This window comes from Chrysemys picta, chromosome 14 (genome assembly GCF_011386835.1).
Source record: "Chrysemys picta bellii isolate R12L10 chromosome 14, ASM1138683v2, whole genome shotgun sequence".
NCBI classification, from domain to species: domain Eukaryota; kingdom Metazoa; phylum Chordata; order Testudines; family Emydidae; genus Chrysemys; species Chrysemys picta.
Genome location: NC_088804.1, coordinates 24,833,557 through 24,854,783, shown reverse-complemented (window position 1 = coordinate 24,854,783; position 21,227 = coordinate 24,833,557). Strand labels below are relative to the sequence as shown.

Genomic DNA, 21,227 nt, shown 5'->3' with positions numbered 1-21,227 from the left:
AGGGGTGCAGGTGGTGTTTCTGTTCATCCTCCTGGCTGACGATAAGGGGCTAGGCAGGGATAAACAGAGCCTGAAGACGAATGCATGGCTCTGCAGATGATGTTGATGTGAAGGCTTTGGCTTCCTCAACTATGGGATGCTGCTCTGGGAAGGAAGACTGCTAGGAAAAGATAGGCCCACTTAACCAACAAGGAGAAGAGCATCTCCATACACCACCTTACCAAGGAAGACTTTAAATTAGGTTAAAAAAGGAAAGGTGACAAAGCCCACAAGTAGGCATAAAAAAGGTAGACATAAAAACAGGAGCAACAAGAGGGATAACAGTGGGGAAACCTGCTGTGACAAAGCTCTATCCTTGTCTTCGTGGATCCCGCAGATTTTGCTAGCCTCAGAGGCTCACTGTGACCCTCCACATAGCCCTCCTCTCTCTAGAGGCAGGGGTCAGAGCCTACTGAGCCATTTTCATCATAAGCAATCGAGGGAGGTGAGGAGAAGCTATCCTCCCTTGCACAGTCTCTGTTGTCTCTCAGGCCTGGTCCCCACTAAGCCCGCACTTCGGACTAAGGTACGCAAATTCAGCTACGTTAATAACGTAGCTGAATTCGAAGTACCTTAGCCTGAACTTACCGCGGGTCCAGACGCGGCAGGAAGGCTTCCCCGTCGATGCCGCGTACTCCTCTCGGCGAGCTGGAGTACCAGCGTCGACGGCTAGCACTTCCGGGATCGATCCGGGATCGATTTATCGCGTCTTAACCAGACGCAATAAATCGATCCCAGAACATCGATTGCCTGCCGCCGGACCCTCCGGTAAGTGAAGACGTACCCTCAGTCTCAGTGATTAATCAAGGGGCGTGAAGGGGGGAGCCTGGGCTCACCCTCTACTCCGGGCTCCAGCCCAGGGACCCTAATAGTATCAGCTACGGTAGCAGATCTTTTAGAAACAGGATGCGTACAATTCCCTGGGGTACTTCCCCACAGCTGCCGCCGCTGCCTCAAGCTCCACTTCACCCTTACCTCAGGGTCTCCTTCCTTGTGCCTGATATGGTGTGTACTGCTCAGTCTCTCTTTTTCTTTTTTTCCCCCAACAGCGCAACTTCCTCTCACAGCTCCTGACATGCGCGCCTCCCTGACTAACTGAGAGGTTTTTAACTAGTTTCAGCCAGCCCCTGATTGGCTTCAGGTGTCCTAATCAACCTAGCTGTCTCCTCTGCTTTCTGGAAGAATCTTAATTGGCCCCAGGTGTCTTGATTAACTTGGAGCAACTGCCATTTGGTTACCATGGTAACAGGGATTTGTTTAGCCTCAGGCTAACATACCTGTTTCTCACTACTTTCCTATAGCCATCCGGCCTTGCCCCATCACACTGCTCAACATCTTAGCCCTGGTCTACACTACGAGTTTAGGTCAAATTTAGCAGCGTTCGATCGATTTAACCCTGCACCCGTCTACACGACGGAGCCATTTTTGTCGACTTAAAGGGCTCTCAAAATCGATTTCTGTACTCCTCCCCAACAAGGGGATTAGCACTGAAATAAACATCGCTGGGTCGAATTTGGGGGTAGTGTGGATGCAATTAGACGCCTCCGGGAGCTATCCCAGAGTCCTCCATTGTGACCGCTCTGGACAGCACTCTCAACTCAGATGCACTGGCCAGGTAGACAGGAAAAGCCCCACAAACTTTTGAATTTCGTTTCCTGTTTGGAAAGCATGGCAAGCTGATCAGCAAAGGTGACCATGCAGAGCTCATCAACAGAGGTGACCATGGAGTCCCAGAATCGCAAAAGAGCTCCAGCATGGACCGAACTTCAATACGTGGGAAGATATTGGAACAAATTATTAAGCAAATAATTTGTAATCACCTAAGGATAATAGCGTAATCCTTAATAGCCAACATGGATTTATCAAGAACATGCCAAACCAATCTAATTTCCTTCTTTGACAGTGTTACTGGTCTAGTGGATAGAGGGAAAGCAGCAGACGTGACATATCTTAATTTTAGTAAGGCTTTTGACAGTCTCGCATGACATTCTCAAAAGCAAACTGGAAAAATGTGGTCTAGATGAAATTACTATAAAGTAGGTGCACAACTAGTTGTAATGCCATACTCAAAGAGTAGTTTGCTGTCAAACTGGAAGGGTGTATGTAGTGGGACCCTGCAGGGGTCAGCTCTGGGTCCAGTACTATTCAATATTTTCATTAATGACTTTGATAATGGAGTGGAGAGTACATTTATAAATATGCAGATCACACCAAACTGGGAGGGACTGCAAGCACTCTGGATGACAGAACTAGAATTCAAAGTGACCTTGACAAATTGGAGAATTGGTCTGAAATGATGAAATTCAATCAAGATAAGTGCAAAGAACTACACTTAGGAAGAAAAACAGCAAATGCACATCTACAAAATGAATAACTGGCTAGGTGGTAGTACTGCTGAAAAGGATCTGCAGGTTTTAGCGGATCACAAATTCAGTACGAGTCAACAATGTGAGGCAATTATGAAAAAGGCTAATATTCTGTAACGTATTAACAGTAGTGACATAAGCAAGGTCTGGAAGGTAACTGTTCCGCTGTACTCAGCGCTGGTGAGGCCTCAGCTTCAGTACTGTGTCCAATTTTGGGCACCACACTAAGGAAGATGTGGATAAAGTGGAGAGAGTCCAGAGGGCAGCAACAAAAATGATACAAGGTTTAAAAACTTGACCGATGAGGAAAGGTCAAAAATACTGGGTATGTTTAGTCTTGAGAAAAGAAGACTGCGGGGGACTTGATAACAGTCTTCAAATATGTTTAGAGACGTTATAAACAGGCCGATGATCGAATGTTCTGTGTCCACCAAAGGTAGGAGAAGTGCGAGAAGTATGGGTAATAAGCAGGAAGAACTGGAAGTGCTAATAAATAAATACAACTATGACATTGTTGGCATCACTGAAACTTGGTGGGATAATACACGATTGGAATGTTGGTGTGGATGGGTACAGTTTGCTCAGGAAGGATAGACAGGGGGAAAGGGAGGAGGTGTTGCCTTATATATTAATAATGTACACACTTGGACTGAGGTGGAGATGGACATAGGAGACGGAAGTGTTGAGAGTCTCTGGGTTAGGCTAAAAGGGGTAAAAAAAACAAGGGTGATATCATGCTAGGAGTCTACTACAGGCCACCTAACCAAGTGGAAGAGGTGGATGAAGCTTTTTTTAAACAATAACAAAATCATCCAAAGCCCAAGATTTGGTGGTGATGGGGGACTTCAACTATCCAGATATACGTTGGGAAAATAACACAGCAGGGCACAGACTATCCAATAAGTTCTTGGACTGCATTGCAGACAACTTTTTATTTCAGAAGGCTGAAAGAGCTACTGGGGGGGAAGCTGTTCTAGATTTGATTTTAACAAATAGGGAGGAACTCGTTGAGAATTTGAAAGTGGAAGGCAGCATGGGTGAAAGTGATCATGAAATCATAGAGTTCACAATTCTAAGGAAAGGTAGAAGGGAGTACAGCAAAATAGAGACAATGGATTTCAGGAAGGCGGAGTTTGGTAAGCTCAGAGAGCTGATAGGTAAGGTCCCATGGGAATCAAGACTGAGGGGAAAAACAACTGAGGAGAGTTGGCAGTATTTAAAGGGACACTATTAAGGGCCCAAAAGCAAGCTATTCCGCTAGGTAGGAAAGATAGAAAATGTGGCAGAAGACCAGCTTGGCTTAACCACGAGATCTTTCATGATCTAAAAAATAAAAAGGAGTCATATAAAAAATGGAAACTAGGACAAATTACAAAGGATGAATATAGGCAAACAACACAGGAATGCAGGGGCAAGATTAGAAAGGCAAAGGCACAAAATGAGCTCAAACTAGCTACAGGAATAAAGGGAAACAAGACGACTTTTTATCATAGAATCATAGAAAGCAAGAGGAAGACCAAGGTAGGCCCACTGCTCAGTGAGGAGGGAGAAACAGTAACAGGAAACTTAGAAATGGCAGAGATGCTCAATGACTTCTTTGTTTCGGTCTTCACTGAGAAGTCTGAAGGAATGCCTAACATAGTGAATGCCAATGGGAAGGGGGTAGGTTTGGAAGATAAAATAAAAAAAGAACAAGTTAAAAATCACTTGAAAAAGTTAGATGCCTGCAAGTCACCAGGGCCTGATGAAATGCATCCTAGAATACTCAAGGAGCTAATAGAGGAGGTATCTGAGCCTCTAGCTATTATCTTTGGAAAATCATGGGAGACCGGAGAGATTCCTAAAGACTGGAAAAGGGCAAATATAGTGCCCATCTATAAAAAGGGAAATAAAAAAAACCCAGGAAACTACAGACCAGTTAGTTTAACTTCTGTGCCAGGGAAGATAATGGAGCAAGTAATTAAGGAAATCATCTGCAAACACTTGGAAGGTGGTAAGGTGATAGGGAACAGCCAGCATGGATTTGTGAAGAACAAATCATGTCAAACCAATCTGATAGCTTTCTTTGATAGGATAACAAGTCTTGTGGATAAGGGAGAAGTGGTGAATGTGGTATACCTAGACTTTAGTAAGGCATTTGATACGGTCTTGCATGATATTCTTATCAATAAACTAGGTAAATACAACTTAGATGGGGCTACTATAAGGTGGGTGCATAACTGGCTGGATAACCATACTCGGAGTAATTATTAATGGTTCCTAATCCTGCTGGAAAGGTATAACAAGTGGGGTTCCGCAGGGGTCTGTTTTGGGACCGGCTCTGTTCAATATCTTCATCAATGACTTAGATATTGGCATAGAAAGTACGCTTATTAAGTTTGCAGATGATACCAAACTGGGAGGGATTGCAACTGCTTTGGAGGATAGGGTCATAATTCAAAATGATCTGGACAAATTGGAGAAATGGTCTGAGGTAAACAGGATGAAGTTTAATAAAGGCAAATGCAAAATGCTCCACTTAGGAAGGAACAATCAGTTTCACACATACAGAATGGGAAGAGACTGTCTAGGAAGGAGTATGGCAGAAAGGGATCTAGAGGTTATAGTGGACCACAAGCTATGAGTCAACAGTGTGATGCTGTTGCAAAGAAAGCAAACATGATTCTGGGATGCATTAACAGGTGTGTCATTAGCAAGATACGAGAAGTCATTCTTCCGCTCTACTCTGCGCTGGTTAGGCCTCAACTGGAATATTGTGTCCAGTTCTGTGCACCGCATTTCAGGAAAGGTGTGGAGAAATTGGAGAGGGTACAGAGAAGAGCAACAAGAATGATTAAAGGTCTTGAGAACATGACCTATAAAGGAAGGCTGAAAGAATTGGGTTTGTTTAGTTTGGAAAAGAGAAGACTGAGAGGGGACATGATAGCAGTTTTCAGGTATCTAAAAAGGTGTCATAAGGAGGAGGGAGAAAACTTGTTCATCTTAGCCTCTAAGGACAGAACAAGAATCAATGGGCTTAAACTGCAGCAAGGGAGGTTTAGGTTGGACATTAGGAAAAAGTTCCTAACTGTCAGGGTGGTTAAACACTGGAATAAACTGCCTAGGGAGGTTGTGGAATCTCCATCTCTGGAGATATTTACGAGTAGGTTAGATAAATATCTATCAGGGATGGTCTAGACAGTATTTGGTCTGCCATGAGGGCAGGGGACTGGATTCTATGATCTCTCGAGGTCCCTTCCAGCCCTAGAATCTATGAAAGTGATAACAGGCTTAATCTGCAGCAACGAACAGAGGTCAGATATTTGGAAAAACTTTCTAACTATAACTATAGTTAAGTACCGGAATAGGCTTCCAAGGGAGGTTTTGGAATCCCTGTCATTGGAGGCTTTTAACAACAGGTTGGACAAATGCCTATCAGGGCCGGCCTAAGTAAACTTGGTCCTCCCTAGGCATGGAGAGCTGGACTAGATGACCTACTGAGGTCCCCTCCCTGCCTTTAATTTCTATGGTTTAATGATCATTTCAGTCATGTTTGGATTGAGCTTCAGCCAGTCACCTGTCATCCACTCCCCAATCTCCATTAGACATAGGCAAAGGCCCTCAACTGCAATGTCAGAGTTAGACAAGAGTGAGACAAAGTGTGGTCTGCATCTGAAAATGTCATGCCCCCATTTCTTATCACTGACTTTCACCAATAGCCTCACCATGCACACTGAATAAGAATGACAATAGCACCCTGCAATATGACACTCATGAGTTTGTACAGAAGAGTAGCTATTTTCCCCAACTAACCACTAAGATGTTTCTAAGAGAAAAAGAAGCCACTGAAGGAGAAATCCATCAACTCTCACCAAAGTCTGCAAATCAGTCAAAAACACCTCATAATCAATTATACTTGCTGGCTTTTAATAGTCAGGAAGAATAAGGGTCCAAGGCACAGGTTGTGGCACAAGTTTTTCTCAGCAGCTACAGTATCTCAAAGAGCAACTTTGACTCAAACTCACAAAGGATTTAGCATTAATGCCCCCAGGATCTTGCTCATCTGCATGAAAGTACACAGCTCAAACTATAACTGATCAATCTTTTCCACAAAACATCACAAAATTATCTCGTAACGATAGGGTATACAAACCAGCAGCAAATTTGAATGAACTAGACTATCCACAATCTGAAAACTTTTTGATGCCTGAGTTTTGCATATGCAATCGTAGAGAAAAAGGACCTCCTCTTTGCCTCTCTCACAGCCAAAGTATTACAATTTTAAAATCTTTCTGCTGCATCCAACTAGCTTTGGCACAAGATTACAGTAATTATATTGTATATATTCAAGGAAAGGGGTCTTATTCTATGGACTGTAAATTGCTATGCTCATTTATATTGTTTCATACATTTTCATACATTGTTTCAACATTTTCAGTTATGTTTCTGAAATAATCTCTTCAGGGAAAATGAACCAATTCATCTGAATAGAAACAAATAATGAGTGGGGAAGGACTGGGTTGACAGCTCAGGGGATTTCTGATGGGAGAAAGTCTTTAATATCCAGGTTGACAATTCAAATCCAGCCCAGGCTCGCTGTGACCAAAGCTGATACTATTTTATGACAGTTTGCTGACTGATGTGAAATGAACATTTGTATCAATCCACTTCCTAGTATGGAGATATTATATGACAAAGATCACCACATAATTGGCATCCTTAATTGGCAGTCTCAGAACATAAATCAAAATCTGAATGGGCAAGAACGTGGTAAATTTACACCTTTAGTAGTTCAGGGTTGGGCATATTGGTGAAAGCAGAGAGGAGTAACTAGAACTACCACTGTATTGTACCTGCTGTGTGGGTAAACTGAAGATTTCAATAATCAGGGTTGTCAAATCTCATCTTTCAGGAGCACTAAGTTCACGTTAAAAAGTACAAGATCAAGCACATAACATTTTCTCACTACAAAAAGTTTGCATTAATACAAATTTAAATTCCAGTACCATTTATGATGATGCTGTGTAGATCCTTCTGCTTTCTTAAGTTCAGATATAGTATCTAAATTAAAAACAAAATATTTTATTCAGCATATAGTATTAATTTACTCCACCAAAGTTATCTATATCATGTAAATTTCATCTTTGAAGTCTGTTCCAAGGTGAAGTAGAGAGAATTCAATGGTATCCAAGTTAGGATTATCAAAAATTTATTTTCTTTTAGATTGGTTACTACTACTTTGGGATGTTTTTAAATCAACTTACACACAAACTATGATGAATCATTAATTAAAAAGAAAACTATTACATTTTGCATTAAAAGGTACCAAAATCAGACCCGGCACTATTGGACAAAAGGCTACGAAAGAAGAAAAATGCACCATGCAGCCATAAAGGTATTAAAACAATCTAGAACAGTAAACATCCCTGTACCGAATTTAACTCTTCAAATTATGGGATTTAGTAATTTGAAAAGAGTTGGTTGCATTTGGGGAGCAGAACCAAGCTTAACGCTGTAGTTATGTTCCTGAAAAATGTGACTTGAAGTGAAATGTTAAGCGAATCCAATTTCCCCATAAGAATTAATGTAAATGGGGGGGGAGGGGGGGGTTAGGATCCAGGAAAAAAAATTTCACTAGACAAAAAAATATATATTATATAGATATACACACAGTATACATTTTAAACAAACAATTTAATACTGTTCACAGCTATGATGATTGTGAAGCTTGGTTGAGGTGGTAAAGTTAGAGGGTGGAAGAGGGAGGGATATTTCCCAGGGAATGCCTTGCTGCTAAATGATAAACTAGCATTCAGCTGAGCCCTCAAGGGTTAACACATTCTTGTTAACCGTAGCCTCTCACAAAAGGCAGCACAAACACGAGGGAGGGGAGACAGCATAGCAGACAGAGACAGACATACACGTTGTGTGAGGGAGAGAGAGATGCACACTGCCCCTTTAAGTAAGCTGACCCACTCTTAAGTGCATTGTCTTTTTAAGTGGATCAGGAAGTTGAGACAGCAGCTGCTGCCCCAAGCGCTGTCTGTCTCTCTCCATCTGTATCCCCGCCCTGCTCTATATGGACAAGAGATGAGCGGGGTGCAGGAGCAGGCCAAAGCGGGACAACCTGACATTAGCCCGCCTCTCTCCCCCCCGCCGCACAGCAAGCAGGAGTCTCTGGGAGCAGCTCCAAGGCAAAGGGCAGGAGCAGCACATGGCAGTGGGGGGAGGGGGACTAGTGGGCTTGAGATTTATCAATACATTCAGATGAGCACATACATCAGAGCTTGCATACATACCTGTTTGTTTCTTGTGTGTATCTTCTAGACCAGGGGTCGGCAACCTCTGGCACGCCAGGGTAAGCACCCTGGCAGGCCGGGCCAATTTGTTTACCTGCCGCATCCGCAGGTTTGGCCGATCGCGGCTCCCACTGGCCGTGATTCGCTGTCCCAGGCCAATGGAGGCTGCGGGAAGCAGCGCGGGCGAGGGATGTGCTGGCCGCAGCTTCCCACTGCCCCCATTGACGCAGCAGGTAAACAAACTGGCCCGGCCCGCCAGGGTTCTTACCCTGGCAAGCTACGTGCCAGAGGTTGCCAACCCCTGTTCTAGACTAATACATAGCTTTACTTCAACAGGCAGCTTTGCATACACACACAGACTAATGTATTATCATAACAGATGTATCTCATGAAATGTATTCTATTTTCCTAATAAAACAAGTTATTTTTAATATATCTGAATACAAAAGCACAGTAAAAATCAGAAAAATGGTACAAATGGTACTTTTTTTTAAAACCTGGGATTTTTTCGGTAAAAAGCCATTTAAACTGAAAATGAAGAGGTTTACACATTGCATAAATTTTCAGCATGCGTAGGGCAATATGCATTTTGTAAAAAGAAAATTAATAGATGCCATAATTTAAAGATTCAACCTTCACCTATATTTTATCTTTTTATGGAAATTTGTTTTTCAAGTTTTCACAATTTACCAAAAAATGATTGAAATACTTACCACACTGATGATTTTCCAAAGTCATTTGAGAGCTATTGCAAATGTCTGTAAAATTTTCTCCCATTAATAAGCTATGTGGACTGGCAACATCCTTCTCCGGCACACTCTGCGGGCTGTCCGCATCCTGCTCTGGCACACTTCTTTTAGGTGTAAAAGAGAGCATTCGGAAAATAAGAAAAGCTTCACTATTATGTGGCAGTTAGTAGTATACTGTAAGTATCTTTGAATATCTTGCCAAGTAATATCTGATTGATATATATTGAAAACATAGTAAAAGCTTGTTAATATGCACTTTTGACATTCTGTAAGACTCAACATAGGATTCCTGAACTTAGGGAAAATTTTCCACAGAAATTGAAGCAAACAAAAAATTAAAGAGCTTTTATTTTGGTGGCGGTGACTGTTCTGTACTCTGTACCATACCCATGATACCTATCATTAATATTAGCTTGTATATGAAAGGACTGAAGGGTAGTCAGTTGAGCTAGGCAGAGAATGGTAAGTCTGATTTGTAGAAGACAGATTTCAAAATCTGGTTTTGTTCCAATTTGAAATGAAAATCAAAACTTCTGGGATTCTCCATGAAACAGAATTACAGTTTTCCATCCACTTCTGCCAAGAGCCCTAGCTTATAGGCTCCCAACTACTTTGCAAAGAGTGCTCAGGGTCCTGGGACTTCCAAGACTTCCAGACTGAGCTCACCAGATGAGTAGCTGGGACCCTGAAGCACATGCTGACGAAAAGCCAGGTGGGCAAGCTGGCAGGTGACCAAGCAGGTTTCCGGCAGGCAGAATTCTGTGTTTCCACAGAATGTTTGCATTTTAAGGAACTGACAGATACAGACAAAATAGCCTATGAAAATATAATATGATAGGTACAAACTAGCTCAGGGTCTAGAAAATTGTGCCCCTCCAACTTATTACAGTTTTTGAGAAAATCAGAGCAGTGGATAACAAACAGGCACATAAAATTTACTTTGTTTACAAAATAGTCTTTGTGACAAACATTAGCTTTTGTAAAATCTAAGGCACAGAGTAAGAGGTAGGATTCTGTCATGAAACAAACACTGCATAAAAAACAAAACCATGTGCAGAAATAAATTATCAGTTTCAATACTAAAGGAGATTAATAGCATTGCCCCTCAAGAACCTATACTAGTCTGGTATTAAAATATTAATAATCAGGAAAAAAAAGACTAGCAAAGAACAGCAAATTTGTTGACACTAAATTTTTTGGGTTAGTTAGGACTGAAGACTTGAAACCTAGGACAGCTCTGATCCCTCCTGTGCCTTTCTGGACAAAGAAGAATACAAAGTATACGCTTAAGAACCTTTAGTCTGAGGGAATCAATTGTATGATTTTTATATCCAAAAGATGTGAGATCTTTTGAGAGCTTGCGTTTGATAGGATTTCTCAAAATGGGTGATTGGATTAAGAAGGGAAGTGATGGGATGGGATGGAGCCCTTAGCTCCAGTGTCTACTTCTTTCATCTATTTATCCCTGGTTAAGAGAGATCATTCTCTTGAGAGGTGGGATAGTTGTCTCTAGAGTTAGACTGTCATGCTGTGCTCTTAGGGGTTTTGCTGACACCTTTGGATTTGCTATCTGAGCTACAGACAGTTCCATGGTTTTCCTGTGATCTACCAGCCATCCTAACTTTGGAACATCTGTGACTAGTACTTCTGGACAAAAGGAGCATTTCTGCCAGTTAGACTTCCTGTGCGTTCTCAAGGCACTTTGTGGAAATAGGAAGGACTGATTTGGTATGGATGCACTATGTATCTTATCCAATCAGAGACATCAGGTTTCTCATCTGTACTGCAACTGGAGTTTCAGATGTGTTGCCCACATGCACATTTCACTAATGGCATGTATGGAATCCATGCACTTCAGTTCCGAGTCTTTTGGCACAGCAGTGTCTGTATGGTGCTCATCTACCCCGAGAATCTTTGTACTTCATGACAAGGGCATAAAAGGAAATGGAGGACTGGTTGTGGAATGTGATGTGGAAGTGAGTATACAGACAAAACACCTTGAACTCCTCCAGTTATTGTAGATATGTGATGTCTCATTCTCCTTCAAGTGAAAGGATGCAATGGATGTGGAAGCTTAGAGTCTTCAGGAGAACATACTGCAGCACAGCCTTGCAAATACAGCATTCAGCTTGCAGGCTTCAGTAATAGCATTCAGAGTAGCAGCCCGTGTTAGTCTGTATCCGCAAAAAGAACAGGAGAACTTGTGGCACCTTAGAGACTAACAAATTTATTTGAGCATAAGCTTTCGTGGGCTACAGCCCACTTCTTCGGATGCATAGAATGGAACATATATTGAGGAGATGTATTTATATCTGAAGAAGAGGGCTGTAGCCCATGGAAGCTTATGCTCAAATAAATTTGTTAGTCTCTAAGGTGCCAGTAATAACATTGTTTTGTGAACATATGAATGGATCCTCAGGTGGCTGCTTTGCTTTAGAACAGGGGCGGGCAAACTTTTTGGCCTGAGGGCCACATCAGGTTTCGGAAATTGTATGGAGGGCCGGTTAGGGGAGGGGGTTGTGGCCCTGCCCCCCCTCCACCCGCGGCCCCCCCCCAGGACTCCTGCCCCATCCTCCCCCCCGCTCCCTGTCCCCTGACCACCCCCAGAACCCCTGCCCCTGACTGCACCCCCCGCCCCATCCAACCCCTCCTCTCATTCCTGACAGCCCACCTTGGGAACCCAGGCCCTGACAGCCCCCCAACGGCCCATCCAACCCCCCCTCCTTCCTGACTGCCCCCCGGGGACCCCTGCCCCATCCAACCACCGCTTGTCTCTGTCCCGACTGCCTCTGGAACCCCTGCCCCTGACTGTCCCCCACTGCCCCATCCAACCCTCCTTCTCCTTCCTGACTGCCCCCCGGGACGACTGCCCCCATTCAACCCTGTTCCCCGCCCTCTGACCGCCCTGCCCCCTATCCACCCCCCCCCCGAACTCTCCTGCCCTCTATCCAACCCCCCCACTCCCTATCCCCTTACCGCGCTGCCTGGAGCACCAGTGGCTGGCAGTGCTACAGCTGCGCTGCCTGGCTGGAGCCAGCCATGCCGTTGCCACTGCACAGCACAGAGCACCAGGTCAGGCCAGGCTCTGCAGCTGCGCTGCCCCAGAAGCTCGCAGCCCGCCGTCCTGAGCATTGCGCCGGCAGCGGAGTGAGCTGAGGTTGCGGGGGAACAGCAGGGGAGGGGCCGGGGGCTAGCCTCCAGGGCCAGGAGCTCAGGGGCCGGGCAGGAGGGTCCTGTGGGCCAGATGTGGCCTGCAGGCTGTAGTTTGCTCACCTCTGCTTTAGAAATATAGGTGTTCCTTAACAATACTGCTGAGGCTGCTTGAGTCCTGGTGGAGTGATCTCAGATGGGGCGGGAGTCCTAGGGTGACCAGACAGCAAGTATGAAAAATAGGGACAGGGTTGGGGGGTAATAGGTGCCTACATAAGACAAAGCCCCAAATATCGGGACTGTCCCTATAAAATCGGGACATCTGGTCAGATTGGCCACTCCACAGCACGTCCTCATGCAGTAAAAAATCCAGTTCAATAGTTTCTGGCTGGATATGGCTTTGCCTTCCAGCCTCTCTGCAATGGAAGCAGTCCAGGTAAAGACATGAATGGTTTTGTTCTCTGCAAACAGAATGCCCAAGGCCTTTCCAACATCCCAATTGCGCAGAGTGGCTTCCACCTTGGAGACACGAATTTTAGGAAAGAACTCTGGAAGGTGGATTTGTTGGTCAAAAGAAAGTCTGCGGCTACCTTTGGTAAGAAATTTGGATATGTTCTTAAGGACACATTGTCCGGATAGAAGACTACGTAAGAAGTTACTCTGTGCAGTAACAATGGTTCTTCGAGATATGTCCCCCTATGGGTGCTCCACTATAGGTGTGCTTGCATTCCTGCGCTGCTGATCGGAGAACTATAGCAATGACGGCACATGGGCTGTTTCTCCTCGTGCCTTGCTACGAGGCTAATCAGCGCAAGTGGGCTAACACCCCTCAGTTCCTTCTCTACCACAGAGTCAATGACAAAAACTCCGAAGTAGAGGGTAGGAAGGTGAGTTGTGAGCATCCATAGGGATACATACTCAAAGAACCATCATGATTGCACCCTATGGGTGCTCTACTGTAGATGACTCCTAAGCAGTACAGGGGGAGTCCCATCTTACGCGGGGGTTAGGTTCTGAAGTCAGCGCATAAGGCGAAAATCACATATAGTCAAACGCTCATTGAGTGGAATGGCGGGCGGAATTGCCCGCACTACAGGTACAGTATTTAAATTATTATTTTTCTTTTTTTTTGTTTTGCCGAGTGCGTATAGTTAAAATCGCGTAAGTTAAATGCACCTATGATGCAACTCCACTGTATCCCTATTGGCAGGTTGTGACTTCAGAGTCAGATCAGTTACAGATAACAATACTGTGGAGCCAAAGACAGCATCAGTGGTGGAGTCCCCAGCAATCACAATGTTCTGTGAAGGTGTGGACAGATGCCCATGTCTCCACTCTATAAATTTTCTTAAGGAAGGCAACAGATGAGATCAACCTTGTGGAGGGCATGCAAATAACATCTGGAGGAGTCATATTATGAACTTGATAACATGGTCTAATGCAGTTTGAGACCCATTTGGAGAATCTCTGGGCTGATATTGCTGAGTTGTTGGATCTTTCCACAACAGCAAAGAAAAGCCTAGAGACTTCCTGAAAGCCTTTGTCCTATCCAGGTAGAAGGCTAGGGTTCTTCTGACATCTAGTGTGTGTCATATAGCTTCCCTGTTGTTTCAGTGAGGCTTAGGGCAGAAGGTTGGAAGGTGAATCAATTGGTTCATGTGAAATGGGGAGGTTGCCTTCAGGATGAATTTTGGGTGAGGCCTGAGCACAACCTTGTCCCGAAAGAATACCATGATGGTGGTTGTGCCATCAGAGCCTCTATTTCACCTATTCTCCTAGCCAAGATGATTGCTATCAAAGGCCATTTTCATTGAGAGGTATATAAGCAAACAGGTGGCCATAGATTTGAAGGGAGACCTAGTCAGTCCTTTCAGTACCAGGTTTAGGTCCCATGTTTACTATACCCCGAGGAATCTTTAGTGGCTGGGTGTGATAGCACGGAGTATCCATCTAGTGGTTGGTGGAAGGCTGTTATAGCCGCTAGGTGGACTCAGAGACCTTAGAGATAGTCCCAATCTTTTTAGGGTTAGTACATAGTCTAAGATTTGTGGAAGAGTGGCAGATGTCAGGGAGATTTGTTGAGAAGTAAACCAAATCCAGAACCTGGACCATTTTTGCAGGTAAGTACAGTATGTCGAGGACTTTCTACTGTGTAATAATACCTCTTGTACCTCCTTCGAGCAAGAGCTTTCTAGGTGTTAGAACCATGAAGGAGCCATGCCCTGAAGTGAAGAATCTCCAGGCTGCGATGTAGGATCTCTTGACATAATAGATACTTGTGAGAAGGATCCCTGAAGAGGGATGAAGAAAGGGCTTGGAGGTAGGCACTATGTGAAATTTGACGGACTAGCCTGCTATGGCTTATGGACACACCGACTAGTCCATGGTGATGAAGGACCATGGATGTCTGAAAAGGGTTAAATGATTCCTAAGTGGGAGGGATTGTAGGTCTGGATTCATGAGTCAGTTTGAATCTCCCAACAGCCCCCTTGATAGAAGGAGCTACCTCTGGAATTCTTCACACCCTGTGTCTTCTCAGATGATAGTGTCCTGTCAGGCTTGGTCTGTCTCAGTACCAGAACTGAAGATGAGGCCCTATGAGTCAGTGAGCCAGTGCTCACACTTCAGATCCAAGAGGCCATGTATGGGTGATTCAATGCCGGTCTCATGGCTTTACTCACAAGGAATATCTCCCTGTATTTTCAGGTTCTGGATATAAAGGACTTGCAAAATGCACATTTCATGAAAGTGTGCAACTCCCCCAGGCAGTATAGGCATTTTAGGTGCCTGTTTGTGGGTACTGCTTTCTCACATAAGGGCAGTATTTATATTCAGGAGACCTAGAAGCTGCCATCTTGGAGCCTAAAGTGGAATGTATACATGAACAATCACTCAAATGAGAGCCTATGAACGCAGATGATCACAGGATTTTTTTTGAAGTGGGCACTCTGTCCCAGGGAGTATGCAGATGTGGTGCCAGGCTGCTGAACTGGGTGCTATGGCCCTGTCTAAGAATCTCATTGAGTCTATTGAGGCATCTGTGATTAAAACTGTTGCCAGGAATATTTTCTTAACAGTAGACCTGAACTCAGTATGGTCCTTGTCATCTAGGGCTTAAGATCTAATAGCCAGGATAATGTAGCTCTCGCAGTGTCCAGGGACACAGAGCAGCCAATGAAAGGCCTCAAAATCCCTTATAAGGGTGGCCCTCCACCTTCCTGTCAGTTGCGTCTTTGGGGAAAAAATCATTTCTGATGGGATTATTATATCCTTTGCTAATTATGCCACCATAGCATTAATCTTTGGTATTTTTGTGATAGTATAAGACACAAGAGTAAAAAAAAAAAAGCTAAACTTGTGTCTGCTGATGTGTTTTTCCTTGTCAGGGTATTCCATTCATTCCTGATTACATGTACAAAAGGAAGAGTGCTGGGGAATCACTGACTCAGGCTGGGATTTGAGACAGCAGATATTAATTTATCCTTTGATTTGTCATTAATAACTCATCTGGCTATATGGTAGATGTCATTTCCCTGCACATATTAGTAAGTCAGACGGGGGAAAACCATTGGTGTTTTTACACCTTTCCTGCTTAGAGCCTCGATCAGAAAGCTCTCTCCCTCCTCAGCAGATGAGAAGTTTGAGACAGAGAACTTTATTCTCTTACATCTTTTTTATTTTTCCTTCCCTTTGTGGGCTTATGTTTTTTGCCTCTTTGTGCCTACTTTTCAGGAGTACCCGCATAACTGTGGAGAGGGCAGGGTCTCTTGTGGCCCTTTTTATTGAAAGCCTTGAGCCCCCTAGATAAGTTTTGTCCCATTACCTGTGGGATGAAGTATCTTTTTAAGAATCCCCCAATTCATCTTGGGAAGAAAGTAGGAGCCCTGTTTCTTTCCCCAGAGAGCTGAGGACCCACTTCAGTATCTTGGGCACAGGAGGAGGGACTTTGTAACCCTTAAGGGGCTATTCCTTCTGGCTGCAGAACCAGCATCTGAGCAAGCACTGGAGCCACAGCCAGAGCTGGAGCCTGGTCAATTTCTGCAGCCATGTTTTTTTATTAAATATATGGACGGGAGGAATTTCCAGCTCATGGGCCTATTAAGTTATTTTGTGTGCGCTTCTGTTCAGGGTGGAACCCACACCATTCACCCAGCACAATCCCCTTCCATCTAAAGCCACAGCAGATTCAAAATAGATGCTATGAAAAGAGGAAAAACAAGCAGTTATGAAAATTTTACTAGTTACTCACTGATTGTTACAAGCATGGGTTGGGACTCCATAATTAATAGCCTCACATACCTTTCCCACCTAATACAGCGCACCTTATAAATTAGCCATAACGGCTCTGTCCCCGACTGCCTGTAAACAGACTCCCAAAAAATCTGGCTATTATAAGTTCCAAAAAAACCCTTTAAGAGTGTATTAGTTCCATTGCTGGCTTTTATATTAAAGAGTCCAAATTATAGCAGATGGTGGCAGTCTGTGCCATGGCTGGAGATCCCAATGACTAACCTGTTTGGTACAATGGAAAACAGGAAATATCAGTTCTGCTCTCGAGGAGAAGTCAGACCAGGCTCCTTGTCAAACACTTTCCACTGTAGCTGGCAACAAAGGGGAGCATCCTCCAGTTTGATTTACCTAAAGGCCATCAGGCTATGGCAGTTCTGCATTGAGAACATTACTCCAATAGCCGTCCACTTGCCTGAGGTTTAGAATCATCTCATGGACTATCTCTGCAGGACTTCAGGGACCACTCATTTTTCAGGGACTCAGGGAAAAAACAGTCAGCAGATATGCTCTCAACATTGTGGAATTTAATAAGGCCCCTATTAACTAAATTTGAGTGGGAGCAAAGGTTGACTTTACAATGTTGTGGATGAGAACCAGATGGTTAAGCAAGTGGAGTGTGGTCCTGATGGGAGCAAGAACTTCCTCTCTGGATCTGTCCCTCAGTAACCAATTGTCCAGATACAGGAAAATGTGAATTCCCTTCTTCCCGAGATACATAGTAACAATGACCACTCATTTGGTAAAAACCCAGGGGCCAAAGAGAGGCTAAATGGAAGCACTGTGTACTGAAAGTGGCATTCCACCATGACGAACCGAAGGAACTTTCTGTGGCTCAGTAAAATCTCCACATGAAAGTATACATCCTGAAAGTCCAGAATCACAAACCAGTTGTACTGAGGCAACACAGGGAGGATAGTCTATAGTGTGATCATTCAGAAACTCATGTACCCAATATAATTGGTGAGGCTGTGAAGGTTGATGATGGGTCTTACCCCTCCCTTGGATTTGGGAACCAGGAAGTTAAGCCATGACCCCAGTGTCCTGGTGGACTTCCTCCACCTCTCCCAAAGTCAGCCGCAAGTGGACCTCCTTGAGGAGCAGTATCTCATGAGAGGAATCCCTGAAGAGGGATGTGGGGATATGGGGAGAGGAACTGGATGGCAGAACCCAATTTGATGGTACTTAGGATCCAGCTGTCAGTGGTGATCAAACCCCAAGCATTGTGAAGGCAGATCAGCCTCTCAAAGGGGGGAAATGAGGACAGAGGAGCAACGACAGAGTGAACAAGGTCAACAAGGAGTCAAAATGGGTGCCTGGTAGGCGCTGATGGACAGTGTGTGGACAGGCCAAACTCCAGGCCTGACTGGGTTCTCCTGTGGTATCTAACCCTCTTTCTGGGGTATATCTGTTGCCTTGGAGGAGGGAAGGCTGGCCAAAGATGCGCTGCAGAGGATGCTGCTGCTGGACGGTGTAGTGGCACCTCTGCACTGCCGATGTATATACCCCCAAGGACCGCAGGATAGTCCTGGAGTCCTTGAAGGAGTCCTTCTCCGTTTTGTCCAAGAACGTTTGGCTACCACAGAGAAAATCCTCATTGGTATGCTGGACATAAGGGGCAATACCCGAATTCTGCAGCCAGGAAGCCCTCGTCATAGGGGTGACTGCGGCAGCCATCACCCTGACCAAGATGTCCAGCGCAGACTGAGAGGATGTCTTAGACACCAAGCAGCCCTCAGTGACAAAACCAGAAATTCCTCACGTGAGGTCTTGGGCAGCTGGTCTGCAAACTTTGACATAGCTTTAATTAAGTACCCTGTTAATAAAGGGGTACTTGGACAGCGAGACTTGCTGGTTAGCCATTTGCATCTAAAAGAAAACGAGGTGATGTAAATCTTTCTGCCTATGAGGTCCAATCATTTAGAGTCCCCATCCTTCGGGGTGGACTTAAACCTGCTTGTCCAGTTCTGTTGTTCACTGCAATTATGATTAGGGAATTTGGGGCTGGATGGGAGTAAAACCCTCAAATCCCTAAACAGGAATGAAATAGAACTTTTCCATGTGCTCAGCTGTGGATGTTACCAAAGATGGCACGTTCCAGAGGGCCTTTGCCGGTTCAAGGAATGCATCATTGACAGGGAGGGCGACTTCCCCAGGAGTAGACGGCTGTCCAACATCCACCGATTTGTGGGTGCTCTCTTGCAGAATTCTGCTTGGATACCAAGGGACACAGCTACATGCAGAAAAAGTTTTTGGTACACTTTAAAATCCTCCAGTACCAAAGGGGAGGATAAGCCAGACAACACAGCACTGTGCGGAGACTAAGACAAGGCCCTTTACTGAGCCAAAGCCGGATCCCATTCCATGGCTGACGGAGCCAGGCAGGATGATTCTGGAGGCTCCATAGGGAGGAGGACTGCAAATGCCAGGGCTGCGACGGATCAACAATCACCACCACGGACCTGACTAACAATCTTGCCTTTGAGTGCGAAGAAGGGTAGGACATCTGTGACTGAAGAGCATCCCACAGATTCCATGGAGGTCACTGGTGGCCGGTAGGTGCCCAGCAAGGGATCTCTGTCTCAACCACAAGATGTGTGCCAATCCTGGTACCAGTAACGGTCCATCAGCGGCCCTCAATGCTAGTCAGGCAATGGAGAGCAGGAGAATTGTGACACTGCTTTCCATATTTTTCACAGTAATATTATGATATGACTGTGTCACAATCATAATGTATTTTATGCAAGATCGGTCATGTGAGGTATCAGAAAGGTTATGATTTACTGAATATGCTTATCCTATTTGTATGCATGTATCATTTTTGTATCTAAAGTTAGGAATATTGACTATACGCATCTGTACTACAAAAGTGTTTGCATCTGGGGAACGCCCACCAGAGAGAATGCAATTAGTCTGGCTGGCTAGCTAGCTGGGAACAAGTCAATGGACCATTAAGGAAAACAAAAGGTCTTTGAAAATGTTAATCTCCCACCTTACTGAGAAATTTTCCTGGGATACTACCAACAACCTCTGACTCATGGCTGCTTTGACACTGCAGGGTCATGTGATCATGTCACCTGGTACTGGACTCCATTATAGAATACCAGTATTTTTCCACAGGGAGGGGGCAAAACAAAGGGTTCCCGCCATATGTAAAACCCATTTAAGGCAGGGGAGTGACATAATCAGCATTTGTTCTTCACTGAATCCCCCACCCAGGATGACTGCTGGAAACATCTAAGAAACAAAGACAAAGGGTGGGGAAGGAGGACTGAGCCCAGGCTGGAAAAGGTGTCTTCCCTGTGAAAGCAATACCTGGAGTTTTAAGCCACAAGCAAGAGCAGCTTGCCTTCAAGAACCTCTGCAATCTGCCTAAAACAACATTTAGGGTGAGAAATTACTACTTGTAACCAATTTCTTTAGTATCTTAAGCTTGGCTTGCGTGTTTGTTTCATTTGATAGGTAATCTGCTTTGATCTGTTTGCTAACCCTTATAATAACTACAAAAGATAGATTTTAAGTGAATAAACTTGTTTTTGTTTTCTCTAAAACCAGTTTGTGCAATTCATAATTGGGGGGGGGGCGGGCGACAAAAGCTGTGCATATCCTTCATCCACATTGATGGAGAGGGTGAATGTCATAAGCTTAGGCTGTATAATTGTCTGTGAAGTGCAAGACGATGCAATTTTGAGTTTACATTCCAGAGGGAGTATGTACTTGAGTGCTGGGCAATTCCCTAGCTGAAGCCTTCCCATACAGTGCTGATTTCAGTGTCTGTCTTTCTGCAGCTGGGTGTGTCCCTACCTGTGTATGGAGGAGCTTGCGGGCCTGGCTCAGCAGAACAGTGTATAGGAGCCCAGGCTCAGTGGTACCCCCATACATCAGATGACAAGGATGACAACCCCAACTCAGATGCAGAGAAGCCTCAGGATCCCAGAGATAAAGATGGAGCAAGATCAGAGAGAGCAAGTAGGCGGTCTGACTCATCCATGCCCCAGAACGAGGCAGGAAGTGCCACTGCCAATGGAGGTGATACCTTTGGTACCAAGCATGCCAGTCCCGAAGTGAACCGTGGTACATATGTGTCTGATGGTACCAACATGGAGGGCAGTGAAAAGCTGTACCCAGTACCAGTCCTACTTCCACAATTGGTGAAAAGGAAACATTGGGGTGCAGTGTGGTGCTGACAAAACTGAGGGATCAGGAGCTAGTTCAATTGACAGGGCTATAATTAACGCAGCCCTGGCAATGTCCTGGACCAACAAAGAGGTCAGGACAGAAAGGCAGAGGAGATCTGTAGCTGCCTATGTGGAAACAGTCAGTACCAGCATCTTCCTCATCAGTACCAGACTCAATGG

General features: G+C 44.7%; 1 protein-coding gene across 19 annotated transcripts in view; it reads right to left on the bottom strand.

Annotated features, from left to right (window-relative positions):
* TDRD12 (tudor domain containing 12) overlaps positions 1-21,227 on the bottom strand; it is a 153,924-nt gene that overhangs the window by 20,517 nt on the left and 112,180 nt on the right. For all 19 annotated transcript variants that reach the window (XM_065567160.1, XM_065567159.1, XM_065567165.1 and 16 more), the window contains 2 exons: positions 9,397-9,536; positions 7,391-7,445 (listed from right to left, as the gene is read on the bottom strand). In XM_065567160.1, the coding sequence (XP_065423232.1) occupies positions 7,391-7,445; positions 9,397-9,536 (195 nt within the window). The remainder of the gene's footprint in view (positions 1-7,390; positions 7,446-9,396; positions 9,537-21,227) is intronic.